We start from the raw sequence: 23,696 nt of genomic DNA, 5'->3' as shown, positions 1-23,696 counted from the left end.
TCAGAGGAAGATCGAAACAAGTGCCACGCTGAGGTATCCATAATGAAACCCAAAGCAATGCGGTGGGGAGTTCTCGAAATGCTACTCATGGGAAAAGAACGTGCCCGAAGACCTATCTTGAGGGTCCTGAAAGAACTCAAGACAGATGTCACACAAGCGTATATTATAAAAGATCCTCATTTAGGACACTCATGAAAGAACAGGGCGCTGAAGTCGACGAGACCGTCGATCAAAATCACGCTTGCTTTATACGTACTCCAAGTTGCTCGATGCTATGTTATATATTCGACAATTCCCTCCGACTTTCCAAGCTTTCCACGAAGGCCTTGGCCAGGAGCTGAGATATATCTACAAAGCCCCACGCGTTCGTACCAGGTAAGTCAAATCCTCTTCATTACTCATGCGAATATCTTCTGACAGCTCAAAGTGTTGTACATCCCTCGTGGATCAGGACGGCCATGACAGCAGAGATGGCTGCCCGCAAGTCCGGCAACTGCGCGTCAACTTCAAGGTACCCATCAATGACTTTTTGAGGCATCGGCAGAGGAGAACAAAAGCCAGATATCATCGAAGATGGCCCATATGACAAACCTTGCTGCCCGAAGCGAGAACTTAATGCGGCAAACTCGACGAAGCTCATTATATAACTCTGCATCCAGGAGAGGATCAGTTCAGGTTTCGAACTCCAGCATACAAGACAAGTCCGCTTCCTAATCTGGGGTTGATGAACATTACTGCCAGCCTCTTTGCTGTAGTTCGCAGTGTCACGGGACCCCAACGATAACCAGACGATGTGCTGTGTCTCGCGAAGCAGTTCATGTTTCGACTCAGCCACACATTTCTTCTCACGGTAACGCCGCTATACAACTCCTGGAATGACATAGGGATTTTGACTCTCTTCCCTGGGTTTCCATTGCAGTCACTTGAGCATTTCCGGCACATTTACCGCTACCACCACTTGAGGACGAAACAAAAGTTGGCCGCTACTATCTGTGCCACTAGAGTACACACTGTTAACCATTCTGTCACACCAATCCCGCCAGGTCCCGAGACTGGAAGGGGAGTTTATGGTGTACTTCCTATGGTCCACTGTTGCTGGGCTAGACAAGTTTGTGCTTCAATGGCGACACTATATAAACGGGAGTCCAAATTGCACTTGACTCAAGTACAATGGCCGAAATTCCATATCGACGTGTCAAAAGAAGTCAAACATCGACTTGACAAAGAAATTCGCAACCAACCACACCCTAACGAGATTATCATGAAGTGAGCAGCCATTTGCCTCTGTTTAACACTCTCACTTATGAGGGAGTGGATGATGGCGTGGGTAGAGAGGAAGGCCAAGTTCAATTGCACCCAGCTGGACAACCTATATGCGACCTCACCGGGTCCCCGCCGCCTCGTTTGAGAGACCTCCTTGAGCACCCAAGGGTGTAAGCACATCGCCGGTGGTAAGGACACTCTCACCATCTCGCCGCGCTGAAGAAAGGCATCGCTAGGCCCAAGTTCGTGGGTCCCTTAATCAACCTATTGTTGATGGACATCAACACCATGCCCTTCCAGAACGTGAATGCGAAGGCACACAGCACCACAGAGACCATACTGGACTGCAAGGGGGTCCTAGAGCATGGACATAGCGCATTCGTCAACATCATTCGTGCCAGTTTGAGCCGAAACATCACCATTGGCGAAATTCACATAATGATGGCATTTTCTAAGTGCGGGTTTTGCGAGGAGTACCATGAACCACCCAACCACCTTTCCCATCATTAGGGGCAACATAAACTGGTCAGTAAGTTTATTATCACAGCAAAACAAAAAGTCAGGTAAGCAAAAACATACAACAGCGGGGATTCGCTGGTCGTCACCGACCCAACTACTAATCCGCCGGTTAGTGGCTTGACTATGGGAGAGCGGACGGGATCCCGTATTTTCCACTACCTATGGTCGTATGTACTGACTGTTCTGTAGGTGTAGATTATATCGTTTCACTTGCATCTACTCGTTGAGCTCACGGCAACGAAAAATGGAACTCTATCGCTGATAGTTCCCACCGAGCACTAACACCAAAGCAGCTTCAGGTTGGCTGCATACACACATCAGTCTTGCCTTCTTGTTGTATAGATATTTGTCCCACTTCAGCAATGGCAATGAACCCATTCTCAGCGTGCTCGAGCGGAAGCCTCTAGCACCAACCTGATCATCATCTTGGGTATGATGCAGGTGTCGAAGCATGTTCCCTTCGATGATCCTTTCGTGCTCAACGTCGTTCGCGCCGTCTACCTCGCCAGCAGCGCGATCCCACGTCTGGAAGAGTTCGTCTTGGTCATGCACGAGGGGTATGCGAAGTGGGACCTTCACAAGATCCATCAAATCGCAAATACAAAGCGACCCTGAGTAGACATTGGGGAGAGCACAGGGCAGAGGTGACTGCTCTCGGATAAGCTCTATGACGCAGCCTGGCCGTTGCTGCTCGGGGCTTCAACTGTCTACATATCTACACAGGAAGCAAAATATGTCTAGCGGAGAACTGGCTATCTGGTGCCATGGATCTCCATTGCAAACCTCTATACATAAATCGCCTCAATGCTAGTGGGCATAAACTCCGGAAGATTAAACAAGCAGAGGTGACATGGGCCGTTTGGATCGTAATGAGAATGGAGGCACCCTAGAGTACCCGACAACGAGCCTCTTCCCGGCCCTGATTACCACCGAGGAGGTTGAGGGTTAGGGAGAGCTGCATATATAAGCCGACAAGTCGTCTCGAAACCACCACTCACTGTCATCCATGAGCAACATGATGCCTGAAGTTCCGGTCCAGCTTCTGCTGAGAGGAACAAACGATCGAGACAAAGTCCATGGAATCTGCAACATGATCCAGTTTCTTAGCGGCCAGGACAACTATGTGGCGATTGTCATTTTATAGAAAGCCTATTACTCTTTATTCTGGCGCACGCTATTCAGATTCTGAAGTTCGCGCCACTCGATAACCGACCTGATGGAAGTTATATGACCTCAGAGATATATACACCCGTCGTTTCCCCCTGGGCATCCCTAGGGTTGATTTTCCAGGTCCTTAGCTCTTCGGCCTCTACAGCCTTGACGATATGTACCGGGCCATCCTACTTGTCTTAGTCTTGCTATCGCAGCGGACTCTGTTCACGCATCATCCCTTAGCCCAACACCCCCCTCCTGACCCTCCTCCTGACCGGTGGGGTTACCGCCTTACTAGAAGCGACACCGCTAGGGTCTTACTAGCTATCCCTTTTCGCTTGAATCCCGAACGAGCCCAATCCTATAAAAACTTAGAGGTAAATTATCTTCTCGACCGATTCAAGAGGTTAGAAGAGGAAGCGACACTGTGGTTTCTCCTCTTCCGAGAAGATAGCCTGTAAGATAAAAAGAATAGGCTATCCAGCGCAGACGAAGAACTCGAAGACACTGTTGTGAGGCTATGTTGGCATCACATTCCGTGCTCCTTCTCCTAGGTAATCAGGGGACCTTGCTTTTCGGTTCCTAGAGCTCCGACTCCTCAATCGCCACTTTCTTCAGTTTAGAGCACGACTCCTCTTTCCCGCATTTTCAGCCCAATAGTCCTGCTGTATCAGCGGATTCAGCATGGCCACCAATCTGACACTAGGTTCCTCTAATGGTACCACAGATACAATAGAAGCTGCCGAGATCCTGTATAACATGCATGGCCCGGATGACGAGCCTTCACAGCAATTGAAATAGCTTGCCACTGCAGATTCTGAAGAGCAGCCTCGCCGTCCAAGCCATCGGCTTCCAAGACGAGCGCAGCACAGGTAACCACGTTGCTCGCAAACTCCCCTCCCTCTTACCCGGTCGTGGTGTTAGAGAGTTTCACTTCGTCTTGCCTTTTCGTGTTGCGGGCCCTGTACTAGAGTGACACGGCAGATTCTGGAGAGCAGCCCTCGATCCAAGTATAAGACGGTTTCCCAGTTCTATATATATCAGACATAAAGATGCAGAGTGATTCATCTTCACTCTGCCTCATCCCATTTTACTCTAATGCATTGGAGCTTTGGGTTAATTCCTTCCCTTTGAGAAGTCTGGCGATCTTTATGAAAAGAATAACCCTGACAGTTGGGACAAACATCTCAATATGTGGTTCCACTTCAACATCTACCAGGCCATAGAAGTCCCCCTATTTCACCCAATCATCGCTATATGAATCCAGTAACTTTAGACGGTTCTCATTTATTCGACAACTACAACATTCTCTGGGCATATTCAGTAATCATGAGACCATTCATGTAGACAACAAAGCACACAAAGTCTGGTGCTATGTTAAATCATTGAACACTTCCTCTAAGACGATAACTTTGTTGTATTTCGCGTCTGCTTGAAAGATGGCATAATAACCACCTTCACCGAATTCGATACTCAGCAAGCCAAACCTGCACTCGTTTCGCGCTATTAGATCAAGCACGGTAACCGAGTCAGTGCAACTGGCTACGAGAAATTCCACGCTTTTAAGGTCTTGGGTGTTGATATGTGTTTCAGATGAAGGCTACAGCCAGTCAAGCGATCGGGGTTCTCAATGATGTCGATCAAATTCAACTTCTACGAAAGCTCTTTTCATTTTCTGACGAACGCCGAAAGCAACGAAGGAAACGAATTGACGGCCTTGAACTACTAGTATAGTATTAGAGAGGTAGTCACAGAAATCTGTTGACGATTGTGTGATATCTCAGATGAGCGGCTCGTCCAAACCGAGCATTACATCAATCACAACAAACCGTGCTGGTCGGACGCGATCAGATGCCCGTAAGGACCCTCGTCGGAACTGCAATTGATGAAAACGGTGAAGCTGTCGCCCGGCACATGGGAATTGGGAAGCTACACGAGGTCCTCACGTATTTGAAAACTTTCCTCGACACCCAAAGAAACGCCGGTATTGTATTTACGATAATTTTAGAAATCGTTAAGTCACAGCAGGTCATAGAGGACAACGGGATGATATGGAATGGCGAACCATCTTCCCGGCAAGAAGCCGGACAATATATATACATTGCAATATCTCAAAATATATACAAACTGGGACGTTTGCAACGGAGTTTCGAGAAGCTCTTCCTATAGGTATAGGGGCCGTTGAGAAACGGAACTTACATTACCTGATCAAGTAAGCTCGTGGTCCTTTTCCATTCTCACATAACTAACCCTCCAGATCAGATTAAACGTTTACAGAGCCTTCGCAACTATAATATACACATACCACCAGATGAGAGAAACGAGATGGAGCTGCAATAGACTCATCAAGCATGTTTCATTGTCATGAACGCCTCTACCATGAGATTCGGGATGGACGTGATCATCTTGTCAATGGACAGGCAGTTCCGATGATTTGTTCTGGTTCTGCGAAGAATTTTCGATCGAAGATACGGGTTCGATGCGATTCCTCTTTGATCTTGAGTGGCTCCAGTACCGTTCCGCCGCCAGCATCAAACTCCCCTATCTCAACACCTCAATAGGTGAACTAGAGAAAGGTGGCAGCTGCAGGGGCTGCCAGGGGACCTGACCCTATTGCCAATGCTGGTGGAAATGTCGGCGGCAACTGAGTTGTTCTGTTGGAGTGTAATACCCTATTACGTGGCAAGTGCCGTTCTAATACCAACGCCAGGGATGAACGGAAGCCAAAGTCCATGGCCTCGCGGGGATATATGCCGCTCGGCAAACTTGGCATCATCATTGTTGCGCCTCCGAGCGGGTCAGGGGCAAGCATGACCTCTAGCGAAATCCGGTCTGTCTTCAAGGCGTAAGGCCTACCAGCCAATCGCCTTGAGCGATTGACATCTTGTCATCCGAACTATACCCAGACCTCTACTGCTCAAATATCCATTGTATGTTGCAATCATGGCAAATATCGGGGTAGCAAAGTCGAGTGAAATGGTGGAAACGTCTGCTTCCTCTACCTTCAAGTCTGAGCCAAAGAATTAGGAGGAGAAGGCCAAGGATAAGCCACCACGCGACTTTATCAACATTCGCTAACTACCCGCCCCCGAGGAGAAGGTAAAGTTGGGTGTGGATCAATCCAACCATGTCGTCTGCTGCAGAACCGAGCCGATAGAGTCTAGCATATATCCAGGATCTGTACAGAATGACACAAATCTGTCGCCTCCTAATGAATAGCGGTCTCTCCTCAAGTGGCTTCTGGAAAAGTCCCCAATCTTCGTGTGGGCACTTCAACTTGACCATGAAAGAGAACCTGAGACAGATCTTCCCGCACCCAACTACCCCCAGCACAATTAGAAGAATAGGGGAACTTTGTCTTGGTAGTAGACGCATCCTTGCTACAAAGATAACTATACCACGAGAAAACAAAGATCAGAGTTAGGATGATTCTATATATATTATTGAGACGTGGAGCATTTCATCTTCACGCAGGCCTCGTACGAAGGTCCGCTACCTCACCGACCATGATGCCAACACAGAAAGTTTCTCAAGACAAACACTTGAGTGTTGGCCGGCGTCGATATTCAACACATCACCGTGCTGTTTTGGCAAGACCATGAAGAAGAACTAAATCCTGTTCGGAAGAGCTAGAGACGAAAAGGGCGGGCCTATCGAGAGGTTCGTGGGGAGACACAAAATGTGCTCTGGGATCCTGCCGTCGAATGAGAACTTCCTCATCCTCCACAACTGATCATTACTTGTGGAGGTGACGTCCATAGGGCCCAGGAGGCAATCGTGTGTCCTCAGTGCCTTTTTCCATTCGGAGCAAGGACGAGTGATGATACAATCATCGTGAACATTGTGAAGTTGCGAAGTGCTGATGTGAAGAATCGGCGAAGCCCCGGAACCGGATACACCGAGCCCCAGACGCAGCACCCGATCGACGACCGCCGCCGCTGCCGCAGCCTCTTCCTCGAGCCCTGTACGAAGCCCTGCGCCCGAGACGCCGGCTAAGAAATCGATTTTAGTGAAGATAAAGGTGCCTAAAGGTGCCCAAGCGCCCGTCCAGGGCGAATGACATCCTGTTGAGAACAGCAGCCATCTCATCCAGAAAGGCACTGCCTAAGAGAGCATGCACAAAGTTTGCTTAATTAATTCTTCGTCACAAAAAGCGAGCCAAGATAATCATAGAAACCCAACCCTCCCCTCCCCTCCCCTCATTTTTCCTTTTCCCACAAGACTGGAAAACATCAAGTTCACAACAACAACCACAAAAGTCCTTCTCAACCGCCAGAAAGTCTTTCACGCGATACCAAATCATATTCCCATCACAACAAAGTTCGTTGTTTTCTCTATTCGTGTATTTGGAATCTCGGAGTGTCGCTTAAAGGTCTAGGGCAGATCCTTGCGATGATGACAGCGAACGAATCTTTGACCTCACCCATTCATACGCTATACGAGTTTTCATATATCAGAGAATGAGAAATATATGTCTAATACCGCCATTAAGAGACTACAGTGGAGCTACAGCAGAAGCAAGCCCACAACGCGGCCTGGCAGCCTTGAACCACAAGCGACCGCACATTACGGACAGCGCCAGCTATTGAAGTACCCCTTCTACAACTCTTATAAGCGATGATAGTTTCTTATTAATATCTGTATCTAATACACTCCGGACGAAGTCTTTACTCCTCGCCTCTCCTCAAAAGGTCCAGCCCTTTGGAGAAGAGTTCAAGGTACCTTACATTGCAAAGACAGGAAGAGCGGCAAATCTCCCCCTCGTCGAAACAGATTCGAGTCGAAAGCATTATAAAGCTTATGATACGACTCCTTATGAGCATAAATTGTACCATACCGAGTGATGCGAGGAAGACATGGTCTAGAGCCATCTCCAAGTGCGTTTTCCCCGGACATTTCATTATGATTGTAGCTGACCTCGTCTCAAGAAACGTATCAACCCTTGATGTCCTACCGTATGACTAGGCATGGGCATCCCTTGAGAGAAATAGAGCAGACAAGTTGCTGTAGGAAGAAACAAATCGCTCTCTCTTCTGTTCAATTCGACCGCAAGGGTGAAAAAGCATGAGGAGTCGATGATAAATTAGTCATGAGTAATTCAGAATTTGGGTCGATAATGGCGATAAAGCACGAGTATACCGGGGTTAGGATCGGGGTTGGGGGTTCTCTGGCTTGCTTCTTTGTAACTTTGAACTCAAGCTCTTGCTGAAGCAAGGGGCATAGCTTCAGAAGGTCTTTAGTATAGACTTAGGTAAACTTAGGCAAATGTATTATAGACTTCGGACGCCTTTAGACTAAGTTAGTATAATCTAAATAGCTCTCCATCGCCATCTTCGACAAGATCGTCGTCATAGCAGTGATAACTCGAAGCCAAGTGTGCGATAATGTAATGGGAGACTTGCGGACATTGACCTACGGCCAGAAAGCTGATTGCCAGAGCTGATACTAAAAGTTCAACAAAGTTATACTTGAGACCAGTATATATACTTTTGCGTATCTGTTGTAGTTTAAGATGACTATGTAATATGTTACTGTGTCATGAGGTTTAATGAGTTTGACTTATGCAATTGTAGTAGAACTTACCTACCTAGGTACCTAGGCTTCATGAATTCTGCAGAGTTAAATGGACCCAATTAGCATTGAGGAGTGCCTTGACCTGGCAGGAGTCGAAACAGTCGAGTCACACGGAAGGTACAGCTTGATTTCGGGGTCTTGCTCCTGGCCTTACCCGATGGAACAGCCGCATCAGCAAGCAACAACACCGCATGAGTCATATGACTTGCAAGCTTCGACAGAAGAAGAAAGCTTCGGTAGAAACAATAATCTGTTTGATAGATTGTAGTCATTACGAGATATGTCCACCACGTTCCAGCAGGCACCAGATGCACCGTGTAGACAGACAGTGCTAACAAGCGCAAACACTATGCGCTGATATCATGCCGTTTCTTTTTGTGGCTGCCCCTCCATCATCATTGCCCCACGTTCAAGTTTTTGCCCAACTTTACCTTCAACTCCAAACCTATACACAAACCACCAAGCAAATCCTGACGAGCATACACACATACCACCATGGATCCCCTCGATAACATGGCCGGCGCCCCCGTGCCCAAGAACTTTGACGCCGAGAACGCCCAGAACAACGAAGACGTACGCACCCTACCTTACCCCAACATCTGAAACAAACCCTCCTAACAGACCCCGTAACTAGATCGAGAAGCAATTCGCCGTCAAGGTCGTCCAGCACATGCAGACCTACTGGTCCATCCTCGAGCGCGTCAAGGGCTCATCCCTCCGCCTGACAAAGATCGACGACGAGATCATGGAGCACCTCAAGACCGACTTCCCCGAGTTCGACCCCGCCGCCAAGGTCAACGAGGACGAGATGAAGAGCAAGGCCGGCAAGGAGCGCTGGCGAAAGTTCATGATGGCGTATGAGAAGAAGGTGGACGACTATAACTTTGGTACCATGGTGCGCGATAGACCCGACGTTGAGTATGAGGAGGACACCACGATCTTTGTGCCTCGTATGCAGTTTTACGCTCTTGAGATTGCACGGTAAGTACTGATGTGCCGGGATGATGGAGATTGAGACTAATGGGGTGTAGAAACCGTGCTGGTCTCAATGACTGGATCTACGAGCAGGCTCAGGCTCAGAAGAACAAGTCCAAGTAATCGAAGACAAAAGAACGAACAATAAACAACAGCAGCCCTCCGAAGTGAGCCATGCGTACGTCCACGGCGTCGGGCCTCGAGCCCACATGAACCCTTGCAGGACAGGGAACAGCCTGAGTGGGCGAGGGCGATACATGGCGCCAATGATCTATGCATATCATGATCACGAACGTACGATCCAAATTGAATCCGATGGTTTTTCGTGTATTGGAATATTCCTTGATACCCTTAGAAATACATGGCATCAAAGTTTGGGTCCATCATGATTTTCTTCAAGTGCTCACCTTAGGGTAGGCAACTTGGAATTGAAAAGTTGACAGTTTGCACCTGGATGACTTTGAACATTATTACGAAGTGAATAAAAATCGTTATTCAAATAGCTTCAATATTCGGCTGTGATTTAGATGCCTTGGAAAGCAGGTAGGGCTGCAAGGGAAATTCAAAGTATGTGAGACTCAGTGTTTGACAACACATTAATGCCAGAACCAAGACGCAGTTTTCGCACCACGATTTCTCAATTCAAGCAAAGTTTAATCATGTATCATTACATCAAAGCCGTAACTTCTGCTCTAAACATTGAAATTGACTGCAATGAGTGCCATTTCATTTCCATTCTCAAGATAACATTACACCTTGAGAAACTCATCAACGTCCACCCTCTGGAAGTAGTTAATATGTCCAAACCCAACCCAGTGCTGCGCAAGCCGATCATGACTGACGAATATAAGCTGGCTCTCGATATACCGGTCTGTCTACGTCAGTACAAGCTCATCTAGACCAAGTACCAAGTGAGATAAGGGATTCGTTCATGACTTACCTGAGGCGAATCCTGTATTTGCAATATGTCCTTTGCTGTGCACCACTCTCATCCCCTGGAAGCAAGGATCTACTGGTGGACCGTCTACGAGACCGCCGGGTCCAATGTCATCAGCTACAAACGTGATTTCTCCCCGCGGAACGTTGGGATCACCAGTTAACTTAATAGCCTCCAGCCGTCCCTGAAACGTCCGTCCTTCAGTCCGTCTCGCTTCCCACTCTTCATCACTCTCAGAATCTCGTATCACAAGACCGAGTTCCTCATCTGTCGCACTCGTCTCATCGTCAGGTTGGTGTATAAGCAAAAACTCGCATCCGTGGGTGCTGTAATCGCCGACCCAAATTCCCCTCCACGGCTTTAGCACAGTCGGCGTATATAACTTGGGATCGAGGGTGGAGTACGTGACGAGCTCCTCGCCGACGTGAACGTTGGGCATTCCGCCGTCGACTGCGGTGCGTGATAATCTTAGCATATTGTATATCCCACCCAAACCAGCTGCCATACCGATTCGGGATAGACCGCCCGCCATTTCCATCCATTGGCGAATGCGGAAGAATCGCTCTGATACTTCTTCGCGGCGCTGAGGCCGGGATGATGGTGTTTTCACGAAGATGCCCTCTGACGTAACTTGCGTGCTGCTACCTGAGACATGGTGGTCTGAAGGGATATGAGGCGGTGGCCAGATGTTGCCGTATGGGAAACGCGAGTTGAGATTTTGTTGGGCTTCTTCTTGATCGAGCTCGCATGTTAGCATGAAATTGCTAAACAGAGCATCGATTCTGTCATCAAGAGTCACGGGCATCTCATCAGCGAAGCGATTGGCACCAGGTCGACTCAGAAAATCCTCCGGAGCCCGTTCTCCCACGCGAAACTGCAGTACGGGCTTATCAAGATGAAGCTTGACCTTAGGATCAAACTCATTAATCAAGACGTCGCCTTGTCCGATGAAACTTTGCTGTATTTGCCGGTCTCTACTGGCGAGTAATTGATAGCCCTCGATGCAACCCCGCCGAGGATCATAGCGAACGATCATGAGTCTTCCAGTGAGATCTCTATCGCAGAACCAGATTTTCTGCCTGGGGAGGAACCAGAGACGATCGTGAGCGACGTATAGCTCATGATAGCTGCCGCAGGGCTGGGGACTTGTGAGAGTGACGCCTGGGACGTTTTCTTGAACGAGGGGGTACCAGAGGACATCTGAGAGAGCGTGCTTATGCAGATCTCGACATGTTGCGGATATGGCGGAGAGGTCGTAGGGAGAAAGATGAGAAAGAATGTTGTCTATGAGTTCAGGAGGGAGATTTAGAAGAAGAGGAGGCCCGGGGTATGGATCTGATGATGGCTCGGACAGTGGTGACTGGGGTTCACTAGATGACATCTTGAGTGTGCCCTGAGGAGATAAGTTAAAGAGGCTGTTCCTATCTCATGAGTTTGATCAGATAAAATGATGGATATACCTTGTTTTTATCAGATCGGGGTCCAAGGCAGGGGTGGCGAGCTGATGAGTCGAGGGTGGATGGTCTAGAGGGTCTGGACTTGCAGCTTCAGCGGTGATGATGATGGGGGAAGTCGAGTTAATGCAGCTAAGCGGAGTTCAGCCGCAGGAGATGCCGACTCCAGAACGGAACCACTCGATTCTGATCAGGTCATGAGAGGGAGGGAAATACGAATTAACAATTTGGGTCAAAGAGCATGTTTTTATATGACAGCTTTAGTCGTATTGGGATATTTCGTTGACGACATTGTCTTGCTATAGATAGATTCATACGGGAAGTGGGGAGATGATCAATCACTCGCCCACGTACGGAGCATTCATTCACCAACTCAAACAACAGCAAGCAAGTCACAATAGAAGACAAAAAGAGTAGTAAATAAAGTAAAACTGTTAATATTTCAGATCACATCAGACCTACTCAACCCTTGTCTATCAACATGCATTATCAATCTCCATCCTCGTTAGGGAACTCTTGCGCCACTAGCTCCGGTGGCTGGGCCGCTTGAGGCCTAACGCCTGGCCTGTCTCTGTCTTCACTCTTGAGTCCCCCCCCCCCCCAAGCTTTCGAAACACCAAATCTACTCCCAAATCACCAGGTCACGCGCTTCTCTCTCACCCTTCAATAGTGCATCATTCAAAATCTCATTCATTGGACCCTAGAGTCTCTTGTGCTACTGGCAGACTTGTTCTCTTAGCCAATTATCATTCTACCGACGTCATCTCCCGCTGGGTATACCTTCGTCTTTCGCCGCCCACGTCACATTGCTCTGCTCTTCTATACATCTTCATCTCTTTGTGACTTTACTCTTGATACTATCGCGCATCTCTTTTTGAATATCGTGAACATATACAAACTCGCTGATGATGAGCTCGCTATTACCGCTTATCTCGGAAATCCTTCCGATGATAATGCCCGCCTCTGCCAACATCACCCGCGCCAAACAGCTTGAACCAACGCATCCTACTGTCGAAGGCCCTGTTATTGAACGTCCTGCTGTTGTCGGAAAGTGCGACAATATGTGCGTAACTGGTAGGTCAAGCTGTCTTGGATCCATGTCTCAACCTTATCGCTCATACGTCAGTTGTCACAACGCGTCCGCATTCCAAGTCTACAGTTCGACATAACAGTGAACAAGGTAAGCTCATCTAAACCTGTCTACTGTGCATAAACGCTGATGCTGAGTTTGTAGATACCATCATATACGCCGTCTCAGGAAACGGCGTTCTTATCGTGAATGAGGCTGTCAACTCTGAACTGAAACACCATGATCTTGCACCGGGAGACTTTGCCTTTGTTCCCGCCTGGGTCGAACATCAGGTCAAGAATGACACAGACGAAGATGTGCAATGGCTCATGATTCAAAATGGCTCAACTCCCATCCGCGCAGACTTGACAGAATGGGGTGGCGATGTGATCCAGTCAAAGAATTGAAGCAAATGACGACGCAGTTTCATTATTATATCGATCTATTTCACCGGCTAGTCCTGAGATACCATCCACTAACTTGCGCATCTCGATCTAACCATCTGAATCACCGACTCTCTACTTACACGATCATCAAACACTTGCGCGTGGTCCAGTTTCGGGAACATAACCACTTCAACGCCATTGTGCGATTCCGCTACCATGCCGTTCCGACCGATACCAAGATCAACCCCCAGATATTCTGCAACTGCTGTAGTGTCGACTATTAGGTCGCGACCAGACAGCGTAACTGCAACGTGCCTTGCATGATGGCCGTCACTTTGAGTCCCCAACAAATCTTCTTTCCATAAAATATTCTCACGCCAGAAGAAATGCCTGCCCAAACAGAGCGCAACTCCTGGGTCGGTGCTAGCGAAATACCACAGTTGCCATTCATTTGCCCTCCTGGGCTTCCTTCGAGTAAAGTTGTACGCTACATCGGGAAGATGTAGCATGATGGTCACAGGGTCGATAAGGACAACCGAGGGCACACGATGTTGGAAGCTTGGGTCGTGGAGCATGTGGGTTGTCAGAACGGAACCGTAGGAGTGTGATACCAGGGCAAATTTGTGCCAGCAGTGGTGTTCAAGGATGGATGTCATGTGAGCCAGGAACTCGGCTTTGTCGAGAATAGCTGGGGTGAGGCGGAATGAGATGGGTAATATCTCAAGGGCGATGACACCAACACTTCCGTTTCCGTCACCAGTTTTATGAAGACCTGCCAGAAAACGAACATATGTCCATAATCCGATACCGATCCCGTGGAAGAAGACAACAGGGAGCTTATCTTCGGCTGTATGAGGGCGATGCCAGTAACTCAATCGCGTGGACGGAGATTTGGGTCCAGGGAACAGCTCTTGGGGCCGCGGGGGGAATACACGAAGTGCAGAGGAGCGAGGCCGGCGGTGGAAGTCGAATCCGTGCCAGCGAAAGGCAAGGTGGGTAGCCTGGTCAAGGAAGAAGACGATAATATACCAAACAAGACTTCGATATGTTGTTGTGATACCATCAATCGTGAGACGAAGGCTTTTGACGTTGCCCCGTCCTTCCTCGAATTTTCGACCGAGTCGTTGTTCAACAAGGTCCAGATAGTGCTCAACTTCCTCCTCGACCGCCTCCTCATCATCCACCAACCCTGAACCATTCCCCCTCTCAAAGAAAGCCCATAACATGAACTCTCTCACATTCTCCCTCCGTATCTCCTTGGGATCTGCATCAAGAAACCACCATCTCAGATAAATCTCCAAAGACGGCACGTTTCCGAAACATCGCTCAAATAGGGCATTTCGGTCTTGGCGCGACAGCGCTGTTGGGTGGACTGCATCCCGTTTGAGCCGCTGCAGGTACGGTCTATATATAAACAGATAGAACACCGCTTCTGCCGACAGCGCAGCTAGAAGAACACACACAAATGGGAAGACGACGGAAACAGGTTGGACGAGAGGGAGGAATAAGATGAGAAAGATGTAAATTAGAGGCGTGTAGCGAAAGAAGGCGATGGATAAGCGAATAAGCACCCATTCACCGAATGATGTGCCGATCATGATGATATGACACTGGCCGGTTCAAACCGGGCTACAGTATATGTTCTTGAAACAAGAAGTTGGGGGATTATCATGGGAGTAGAGTAGATTGGAGTTTTGGAAAAGAGGAAAAGATCGGTGACGTGTCTGTTGAACACATTCTTCTGTTGGGGCGATGGTGGTAGGATGAGCCATCGCCTGGAGCAGTACAAGGGTCGCAAACACGGAAGGATTGTGGCTTGAATTGTGGCTCGTGTGAGCGTGAATGAAGACTCACTCAAGTGGGGCCGAGTCAGTCAGTGCCATGCGGCGGTCCACTCCACTGATGGGTGGGGCGGTCCGTCAGTGGAGTTCGGCGGGCCTTGACCCCACGATCTACAACGACTTCATCTCAACATCAGAACAAAGGGCCCTTTGTATACCAAACAGCAAACTCATTTATCAAATCAATCCGCCTTTTTAATAATATATAACTATTTGAAATCAATGCCGTGCTGTTGTGCACCGTATTAGCAATTCCAAATAACCATGAGTACCACGAATGATGTCGCACGTCAACAGCTGAAGACAACAAGCTGGGGACTGTGTTACTCGAATCCATGCAAGGGGCCCTGAATCTTTGTACTCCGGGGAACTGCAGCCTCTCCACGGAGTCTATCGCAACGATGAGATGGGTGATTACTGATAGCGCGTATACGAGAAATCGTTCCCTAGCCCTAGAAGCACAGTGGTGACACTACAGCTGGGTCTTGTATAATTGGCTAGAAGTCGTGTCCATGTCTGTCAAGCCCTCAATGCGGGTATCCTGTGGCATATGACAAGTCTCAGAAAGGAAACACAGAGGACGAGGTTTGCGCATGTGCAGGCAGCCAAATACGTGGGATTCCATCCAATTAACTCCATCAAAGTTATTCCCCAGCTTTCTGAGCCACACGAGCCCAACCAACTGTCACCCAAATTTGAAGATTGTACAATGCCTCTGCGGGTTACACGCAAGCTTACGCCGTATCACCATGCGGCAGGTTTCCCAGAGTGTGGCTGTGAGGGTACTGGTTCTCTACCTCTCCTCACATCCCCGCAGCATTTTGTAAGTACCCAGCCAGTACTGGGATGGTGGAGAATTGTCAGGCACCCCATTCATCCAACCACACTTTCACAATAAGACGTTGCGAACTATCAGATATGCAACCTCCCTTTCTGTCTCTACCCTTTTCCATTTCTGAGAACTAGACCAGTTGGTTGATATTACACGAGTCCGGGCGGCTCAATTACGCATTCTCCCGAAAATACAGGATCTCGGATTCAGCGGTATACACACACAATCGGAGTTACATGAAACTTCACACGCAATGGTGCGAGGCTTTCGAAGCAGGAGGATTATCTTTTCATCTCATTTTAGACAATCGCTGCCGTAGCATAGTCAGCCTTGTCGATAACGTACATCCGACGCATGCAGGTAGTTTCTTCAAGTGATTCGCATAGTGAAGCATCATAGGTAGACAAGGATCCTTCCCCAACATCATCGAGCATCTATCTGCTCACACCCTTGGACAATCCAGACAAAACGGGTGATTGCAGAAGCATATCGACGTTGCACATGCGACCGCACCCACGTAGGAGGGGGCATGCTGTAAATGCGTTGGCGCTCGCAGCGGCCTTGACATCGGGCTGTATGACCGACACTGTGATAGATACGGGGTAGTCAACCCGATATGTTTTACCAGTCTTGCTTATCGAGTATGAAGGAAAGAAGAGGAAAGAGGAAACATAAACAACTTCAAGTGGAGGAGAATACCCCAATGCCATCGGGTGGCCCGAACGACGCTGCAAAGAGTCGAGTCACGCACAAATCTTCTGGTAGTCAGTTGTCAATGGCCCAGCATTATTATCTTCCGGTGTCTGACACGACACAATGGGTGATCGTGTATACAGGAATAGCCAATCTTTTGTCGTCGTCGACTTAGATGAGGCGTGAGGAGTAGAAAGACAACGATAATTGATGTGCTGAAGCGTGGGGGGTAGGATAGGCTAGGAGTGAGGTTGTGAGAGGTTGTGAATACTGCACTGTGATTGGACGATGCGGGGGAAGCAGGAGTGTCGTTCCCTGGGCCTCCCATATATAGTCCTCCTCCCCCCTCGACCATTTTCTCTCATTCTCCCCCTTTCGTATCACTTCACTCTCCCCATCCAAACCCCATCAAAAAAATCTTCCCAATCGCATTTCCATCTCACTGCATCACTTGATAGCGTTCATGAACCCTTTTAGTCCAAGTAGGACAACCTTGCATCCACACCTGTCCTACATTGCTGCTGCTCTCACTTGATCTCCATGTATCCCATCACACTTGTGAACGTCCCCTTCCACTTAGCATGGCAATCAATCCTTTCCTCAACAAAGATGAGATGGCTTCTCGCCGTTCTTCCCACATCCCTCCCTTGTCGTCTTCCGCCCCAGAGTTTACACAAAGCAGTGTCTGGCTGTCATCCCAGAGCCGGGTCACTGAAAAGAAACTCCATTCAAAGAAGCGCAAGACCCAAGACGACCCTGCTATTGGTAGTGCCGCCTTCAGAGCTCGCCGCCTGGCTGAGATCCCTCGCCGTGTTCAGCGGATCGAAGAAGCGGATGCTTGGTCTCGGGATGAAGTTCCCAGAACGCCTGGCCTATACCAGCTGCCAGACTGGGATCAGTGCTCAAACATAGCCCAGGTGTCCTCACCTGGTCTGGAGCCAGAATATGAGCTCTGTCAGACGGCTCCGCTCGAGCCATATGGTGCCTCACTTGAGGCGGCCATTGATAACTGGCGAGGCAGCCGGCAACCGTCCCATCTCGATCATGACGGAGGCTTTGCTTACGCGGGGTCCTGGTGCTACACAGCACCCGTGGAACCTCGTCACCTGGAACTAGAGTGGCGCAACCCTGAGCGGGTCGTCCTCGCAGACGACTGGTGCCCTGAGACACCCAGGGATACTCGACTCTCCACGCCAGATCTGCCTCCACTTTCGACAGACTTTGAGTTTTGTCCATGCCATGGCTCAGGCGAGCATGAGCAAGATAGGATAAACCAAGAATTCTACTTGGCGACAAGATCCAAGATGGACGTGCAGAGTATGTTAATACTGACATGGCCAAGAGGCCCCCTTCTCTTGCTGATGAATACAGTGATAAATGCGCTGGCGCACATCGCACAGGACCAACAGTATCCGGAAGTGCGTTCCGACAAGTCTCGCGAGAGATGAAGGATGCGTGATGGTGAAGTGAAGGTAGTATTGGCAACATCTGTATAGGTCTGAGTTCTGGCGTTAATGAACCGGCATGATGAACTGAGCAACGTTTTGAAGAGCGGCGAAGCTATTAATAATTGGTTAGGTGTATACAGAGTGTGTTAGTACATTGTGCTTAGAGAATGATCATATGCAAGCAATTTGTGTTGAATGTTTCTTTTGAGGATGAATGTCGTTCGATTTGCTGCTCATTGTATGGGTAAGTGAGATATTGTGCATATCAAAATTAAGGCAATAAGACAAAAATGGATGCGAGAGCGAGAGAGGGTGTTTTAAAGGATAAAAAATTGAGGTATTGAGATGCGTTGATGATATGTTTACTTTAACATCCGTTTAGGAGGATACTCGATGGACCCAAGATTGGGGAAGACCTTAAGTGAGAAGTGAGACGAGACTGGGAGGGTGAAAATGGAAAGCAGGCAGAAGCGCCACATTGGCCTGAGGCAAAAACTAAGGCATTCAATTCTCCGACCAAAACTGGCAACACCTCGGACGACAAGAAGTCGATAATTCGACTGATGAGGCTCAAATTAGACGGCCAGACTGACGAATCTGCTGCGATCATGCAATGTCATCTAAAAAATGCACCGTCTAATCTGAAAACTGACAGCGCAATTCTATACCGGTGCCGCTACATATGCTGTGCACAGCGACGAATACCAGCTGACTTGCCCTCGTGGCAACTGTCAATGACACAGCATAGAATTGAGCCTCATTCCCATGTCATTTTGCTGTGATGATTCCGTAGAGAACGATGCGATGCGATGCGATGCGATGCGATGCGATGGCGGAGGCTGCTTTTAGGCTGGCGTGGTTGACCCAATGAATGGAGTCTCAAAACGCAGTATGAGAGGTGAAAAAACCCTCACGTCATACTTGTAAGGCCATTATCAACGCCACTATCAAAGTCGACAATAAAACTAGAGTAGACTCGTGCGTTGTTATTCCATTTTCATTGTTCAATAGTTGGGCTTTTCATGTTTCAGCACCAACATCGGCTTGCTTGATCTTAGTCTCACCAACGGAATTGGTTACGTCATTCATAATCGCCTTCATTCTTCATACAGCGGTTACTTTGATCACACTTACAAACGAACTAGAAATTACAAGATAGACAAAAGTAAAATGGCGGAGAATTACGTCCTTCGAATCACAGCTGGTCCTGATTACGATCAAGCCCAAAAGGTCGAGGTCCCAGTCAACACCGCCAAGCCCGTCACCATCAAGAGCGATCGCGCTGACATTGAGCTCAACGTCCGCGTCAACGACTACAAGGGTCTTCCTCGCAACTCACCAACGACTTCACCATATTTCTCAACCGAGCCTCACGCCTACAATAGGGATCAATACAGCATCTCATTCCGCTTCACACCAAAGAAGCCCTCCAGTGATGAGAGCGATGGTATCAAGGCCAAGGATCTTCAGTTCGGCAACGACTTTGATCATCCGATTCGAGATCGTCTACCGCCTGGTTTCAACACGGCTATGAGTATAGTGCGCTGGTGGATTGATCCTGGTCTGGATGGCGATGCGTATGCTGATAAGCCCTTCCTGTACGGCCCCGCGTTGAGTTCTTTCAACACTATTCATGTGGGCAAAGGTGAGTTTGATGAGGAGAAGGGCGGCCTTTGGTTCGAAGAGGGTGGCGATGAAGATGGTCTTGAAGCTCGTGAGGAAGTCGGCGCTCCTCTTGCTAGCAAGGCGAGAATGAAGTGGGCTCTCAGAGCTGACGCCAAAGAGAAGTGGGTGTTTGAGTACGACCAGACATACGGCTTTGACTTCTTCAATCCGTATCTCAACTTCTCAGACCTCGCGTTGAACTTACCTGGTTTCCAGCTACCCATCATGAAGTACTGGGACGGTCAAGGTCTCAGGTAAGCCAACACCCCTACTTTTCCACATCACCGGGGACATTTTGTCACACTCTTTCCATGCCTTTGCGTTTACACTCGTTATAGGCCCGGCCCGAAACGCTCACATCAACTCAGATATGTCTTGCGCAACAAGGAGACCGGGGAGCCGTACCTTGTGATTCTGTTCTCGCTGTATCACAAGGATTATGTAAATGAGGATGGGTCTTTGAAGGAAGGGGCACAGGATTCTCTGAAAGAACCTGAGAAGGTCACTGAGGGTGATGAGGAGTTTGATGGGGATGGAGCGTTGAAGGAGGCCACGGAGCAGTTGGGACCAAAGATTGATGTGAATGGAAACGAGCAGACGAGTGTTGACGATCTCGACTAGGGGATAATTAGAGATAAGGCTGGCGAGGATGTAATAGAATTCTAGATCTCGGGATGATAACCTAAAAAGGGAGAAAAGAAACAAGCTTGTTCGATCTCGTGTTTCGGGTGATGGATCGTATCCTCACTTATGTTCGGATCCGCCTCTCATTCGTCCCCAAAGATCCCATTTGTGGCTTCACATCTTTTGAATCATTCAAGCAATCTAAACATGAGACTAATGAGTAATGGCTGCAACAGCGGAGAACCCGGTCACATGAGCATTCACGTGCTCGTTCATCATCGCTCCTCTTCCATGGATCTGAAGCCTGTCACAAAAGACACAATTCCAGTTACAGATCCTCGGTACCGTCCACGCATAAATGGCAGCGCAGGATCTTTTTCCCGTCCACTAAACGTACACGTATGCTCAGATTTCACATATTGTGTGCGTGTGCGGGGTGTGGAATCTCAGATCTGCAAACGAGATATCTCATCCGGTAATAGCAGGACGTTTAAAAAGCAATCTCTGCTTTATTACCGAACGAAACCCCCTCAAAAGGTCGAGACTGTTTCGTTCCTCGGGTCAACGGTCCAATTGGATAACCTCTCGGCTCTTATCATCCGAGCGTGGCTTTCCTAAACAAGTGGCTGCCGGAGCGGCATCTCAATATCCAGCAGGTCGTTTGGTGACGTGGGGAACTTGGCGTGCGAAAGAGGCTTGGTCTAGGGGTTTAGCGTTTGGCTTTGTTCACGTCCGTCTTGTTCCCGATGCCTTGGTGCCGGGGCTATGATGGATGACTACGGCATTGTCCCCGGATGGATTATGTACCAAAGGTCGTATACGTAGGAGCGGAGAGGGAGACGAAAACTTGATCTTCCCAACATCCTCTCTTGTTACTGTTGCAACTGACCTTGTAACAACGGTGAAAGTTTTGTGTTTCTTCCGTTGGTGTCTGTGTCTTACACGCAACCACTGATCGACCCGAGATATCACTGCCTCTCCCGCTGACGTCCCTGTCTCTCAACCTGACCGTGCCGCACAAAAATATCCTCCATGACCCATCGGAGAGAATGTATTCCCCGTTAGCGTTTCCCAGTGTCCGAGTCACACCTCAAACGTGGGCCTAGCAGGCGGATACAGCGCCAAGACACCATTATTCCCGTTGGTATCCCGCCTTTTGACCCTCACCCAGCCCTTGATAATTCCGGGTTTACGTTCCGGATACAACACGGTCGTTGTTCCTGTCCTCTTCTTATTGTAATCATAATCCGCCCTTGTGTCTCCCCATACATTCTGCTCTTCTCTTCTCCCTCTCACCGCTGTGTGTCTGGTGAAATATTTGGATGTCGTTGGACTCCCCTCGCTGCTGTATAAATTGTCGGTTTCTGGACATTGAACATCACGAACTATCGATATGATCGAGTCTGATACGGTCCAAACTGCGGGTACTTCCTTTCAGGGCCAGGGCGACCTCGAGATTGGTCCCAGCACCCTCCCGCCTTCACCAGCACAACCAAATCTTGGTAGTGAAGACCCTATATCCTATCTATATCTGACACTCGACACTCCCCTACCATCACCACTATCATCAGACTCAAATCCTACACAAACTCTCCCACCATGTCCAGATCTCCGACCCTACGCTTCACCCTTCACGTTGCCGCGAGCACGCAAAAACATCTTCCTCGCGCTCTCGTGCATCGCGACAATGCTGACAGCATACACTGCTGGAACCTACTCCCCACCCTCAAGAGCCATGGCTAGAGATATTGGGGCAAGTCATATAGCTACACTCGCCGGAATCACGACTTTCTGTGCTGGTTTCGCCATTGCGCCCATGGCACTCGCCCCCATTTCTGAGATTTGGGGTAGACGTCCTGTTTTTATCCTCGCTGGTTTTGTATTTGTCATTTCCCAAGCCATTTGTTCTGTCATGCCCAACTTGGCCGGCATGTTGATCGCCCGCTTCTTCGTTGGTGTTGGCGGTTCCGTCTTCAGTTCTGTCGTGGGCGGTGTCATTGCTGATCTGTGGGAAAAGGAGGAGAGGAATACCCCGATGGCTCTCTTCAGTGGTTTTGTACTGTTTGGAACTGGCCTTGGACCTTTGGTGTCTGCTGCTTTCGTCAACGATCTTGAAGATGATACAATGGCTTGGAAGTGGTCCTTCTGGCACCAAGTCATTCTTGATGGACTGTTGCTGGTTGCCATCTTGATACTCTTCAAAGAGACGCGAGGCTCGGTCTTGTTGTCCCGCAAAGCCAAGAAGTTGAATCAGTGGTATCAACAGCTCGAGGATGCAGGTGTTTATGGACTTTGGGTGGTCGACCCTCGAGACGATACCTGCAGCTCGTCATCTTCAAGCGTCAAGACCATGCCAGGACACGAAACGATGCTCGAGTACAACAGACCAACACAACTACGAAGAATACGATGGCTCGTTGAAGCAGACGAACAAAGACCCCCTCTTCGACAAATGATGGCCACCTCCATCATGCGACCCTTTCACCTCTTGTTCACCGAACCAGTTGTCTTTTTCTTTTCCCTCTGGGCTGCCTTCTCTTGGGCCGTCCTCTATCTCTCCTTCTCCATTGTACCCTATCTCTACTCCGACAACTTCAACATGTCGATGCGCATCTATATTGCGATGATGGCATCTGCTATCATCGCGACTGTGGTCGGCATTCTTCAAGAGAATCTGATGAAACATCCTCTTTGGAGCGGACATGTTAGCGAGAAGGAGGTTTCCCACTTCTGGCGATTCATGAGGAAGCATTTCCCTGCTGATTCCCCCGAGGCACGACTGTACTTTTCCTGCCTCACTGCCCTCTTACTCCCCGCTGGTTTATTCGTCGCGTTCTTGAGTCCCATCAGCACGAGTCACTATACACAAGCTATTGGTATTGGCTTCGCAAATTGGGGCATTTACTCTGTCTACCTTGCTACGTTCAACTACCTTGCTGATACATATCACATGTACGCCTCTTCAGCCCTTGCCGCACAGAGTTTCTGTCGTAATGTACTCGGTGGCATATTCCCTGTGCTGACCGGCATCATGTTTGACAATCTCGGTTTGAGAAACGCTGGTTGTGTGCTGGGTAGTATTGCGGCAGCTCTGACACTTATTCCCTGGGTTCTGGTGTTTTTTGGAGGCAAAATTCGGGCCAGAAGCAAGTTTGCGATCGTAAGTTTACACACCGTTCCCACATACTTAGAATCGAGGGTTTGTTACTAACTCTTGATAGTCTCTACAAAAGCAGTGAGGATGTTTGTCCATGGAAAAGGCGG

At 48.8% G+C, this 23,696-nt stretch overlaps 8 protein-coding genes across 8 annotated transcripts; 6 read left to right on the top strand and 2 right to left on the bottom strand.

Annotated features, from left to right (window-relative positions):
* Nucleotides 1-1,741: 1,741 nt before the first annotated feature.
* FTJAE_11809 (PHO88 (involved in phosphate transport)) lies at nucleotides 1,742-2,397 on the top strand (the record flags this gene model as incomplete). Its single annotated transcript, XM_037344791.1, has 4 exons — nucleotides 1,742-1,788; nucleotides 1,848-1,949; nucleotides 2,048-2,081; nucleotides 2,167-2,397. The coding sequence occupies 4 exons, from the start codon at nucleotides 1,742-1,744 to the stop codon at nucleotides 2,395-2,397; spliced, it is 414 nt and encodes a 137-aa protein (XP_037201155.1).
* A 6,606-nt stretch (nucleotides 2,398-9,003) lies between these two features.
* On the top strand, nucleotides 9,004-9,606 carry FTJAE_11808 (DUF757 domain protein; the record flags this gene model as incomplete). The annotated part of the gene is made up of 3 exons (XM_037344790.1): nucleotides 9,004-9,081; nucleotides 9,143-9,489; nucleotides 9,540-9,606. 3 exons carry the CDS (start codon nucleotides 9,004-9,006, stop codon nucleotides 9,604-9,606), a joined length of 492 nt encoding a protein of 163 aa, XP_037201154.1.
* Nucleotides 9,607-10,232: 626 nt separating this feature from the next.
* Nucleotides 10,233-11,801, bottom strand: FTJAE_11807 (uncharacterized protein; the record flags this gene model as incomplete). The annotated part of the gene is made up of 2 exons (XM_037344789.1): nucleotides 10,233-10,354; nucleotides 10,424-11,801. 2 exons carry the CDS (start codon nucleotides 11,799-11,801, stop codon nucleotides 10,233-10,235), a joined length of 1,500 nt encoding a protein of 499 aa, XP_037201153.1.
* Nucleotides 11,802-12,827: 1,026 nt separating this feature from the next.
* Nucleotides 12,828-13,350, top strand: FTJAE_11806 (uncharacterized protein; the record flags this gene model as incomplete). The annotated part of the gene is made up of 2 exons (XM_037344788.1): nucleotides 12,828-12,948; nucleotides 13,109-13,350. 2 exons carry the CDS (start codon nucleotides 12,828-12,830, stop codon nucleotides 13,348-13,350), a joined length of 363 nt encoding a protein of 120 aa, XP_037201152.1.
* Nucleotides 13,351-13,397: 47 nt separating this feature from the next.
* On the bottom strand, nucleotides 13,398-14,927 carry FTJAE_11805 (alpha beta hydrolase fold family; the record flags this gene model as incomplete). Its single annotated transcript, XM_037344787.1, has 2 exons — nucleotides 13,398-13,418; nucleotides 13,470-14,927. The coding sequence occupies 2 exons, from the start codon at nucleotides 14,925-14,927 to the stop codon at nucleotides 13,398-13,400; spliced, it is 1,479 nt and encodes a 492-aa protein (XP_037201151.1).
* A 2,349-nt stretch (nucleotides 14,928-17,276) lies between these two features.
* On the top strand, nucleotides 17,277-18,143 carry FTJAE_11804 (uncharacterized protein; the record flags this gene model as incomplete). Its single annotated transcript, XM_037344786.1, has 2 exons — nucleotides 17,277-18,012; nucleotides 18,067-18,143. The coding sequence occupies 2 exons, from the start codon at nucleotides 17,277-17,279 to the stop codon at nucleotides 18,141-18,143; spliced, it is 813 nt and encodes a 270-aa protein (XP_037201150.1).
* Nucleotides 18,144-19,313: 1,170 nt separating this feature from the next.
* Nucleotides 19,314-20,429, top strand: FTJAE_11803 (uncharacterized protein; the record flags this gene model as incomplete). The annotated part of the gene is made up of 2 exons (XM_037344785.1): nucleotides 19,314-20,062; nucleotides 20,147-20,429. The coding sequence occupies 2 exons, from the start codon at nucleotides 19,314-19,316 to the stop codon at nucleotides 20,427-20,429; spliced, it is 1,032 nt and encodes a 343-aa protein (XP_037201149.1).
* A 1,396-nt stretch (nucleotides 20,430-21,825) lies between these two features.
* FTJAE_11802 (drug proton antiporter YHK8) lies at nucleotides 21,826-23,671 on the top strand (the record flags this gene model as incomplete). Its single annotated transcript, XM_037344784.1, has 2 exons — nucleotides 21,826-23,592; nucleotides 23,654-23,671. The coding sequence occupies 2 exons, from the start codon at nucleotides 21,826-21,828 to the stop codon at nucleotides 23,669-23,671; spliced, it is 1,785 nt and encodes a 594-aa protein (XP_037201148.1).
* Nucleotides 23,672-23,696: the final 25 nt, after the last annotated feature.

The sequence above is a fragment of the Fusarium tjaetaba genome (assembly GCF_013396195.1).
Source record: "Fusarium tjaetaba strain NRRL 66243 chromosome Unknown NRRL66243_c0000301, whole genome shotgun sequence".
NCBI classification, from domain to species: Eukaryota; Fungi; Ascomycota; class Sordariomycetes; order Hypocreales; family Nectriaceae; genus Fusarium; species Fusarium tjaetaba.
Note: the sequence above shows the minus strand (reverse complement) of the source record. Positions and strands in the feature narration are given on the sequence as shown.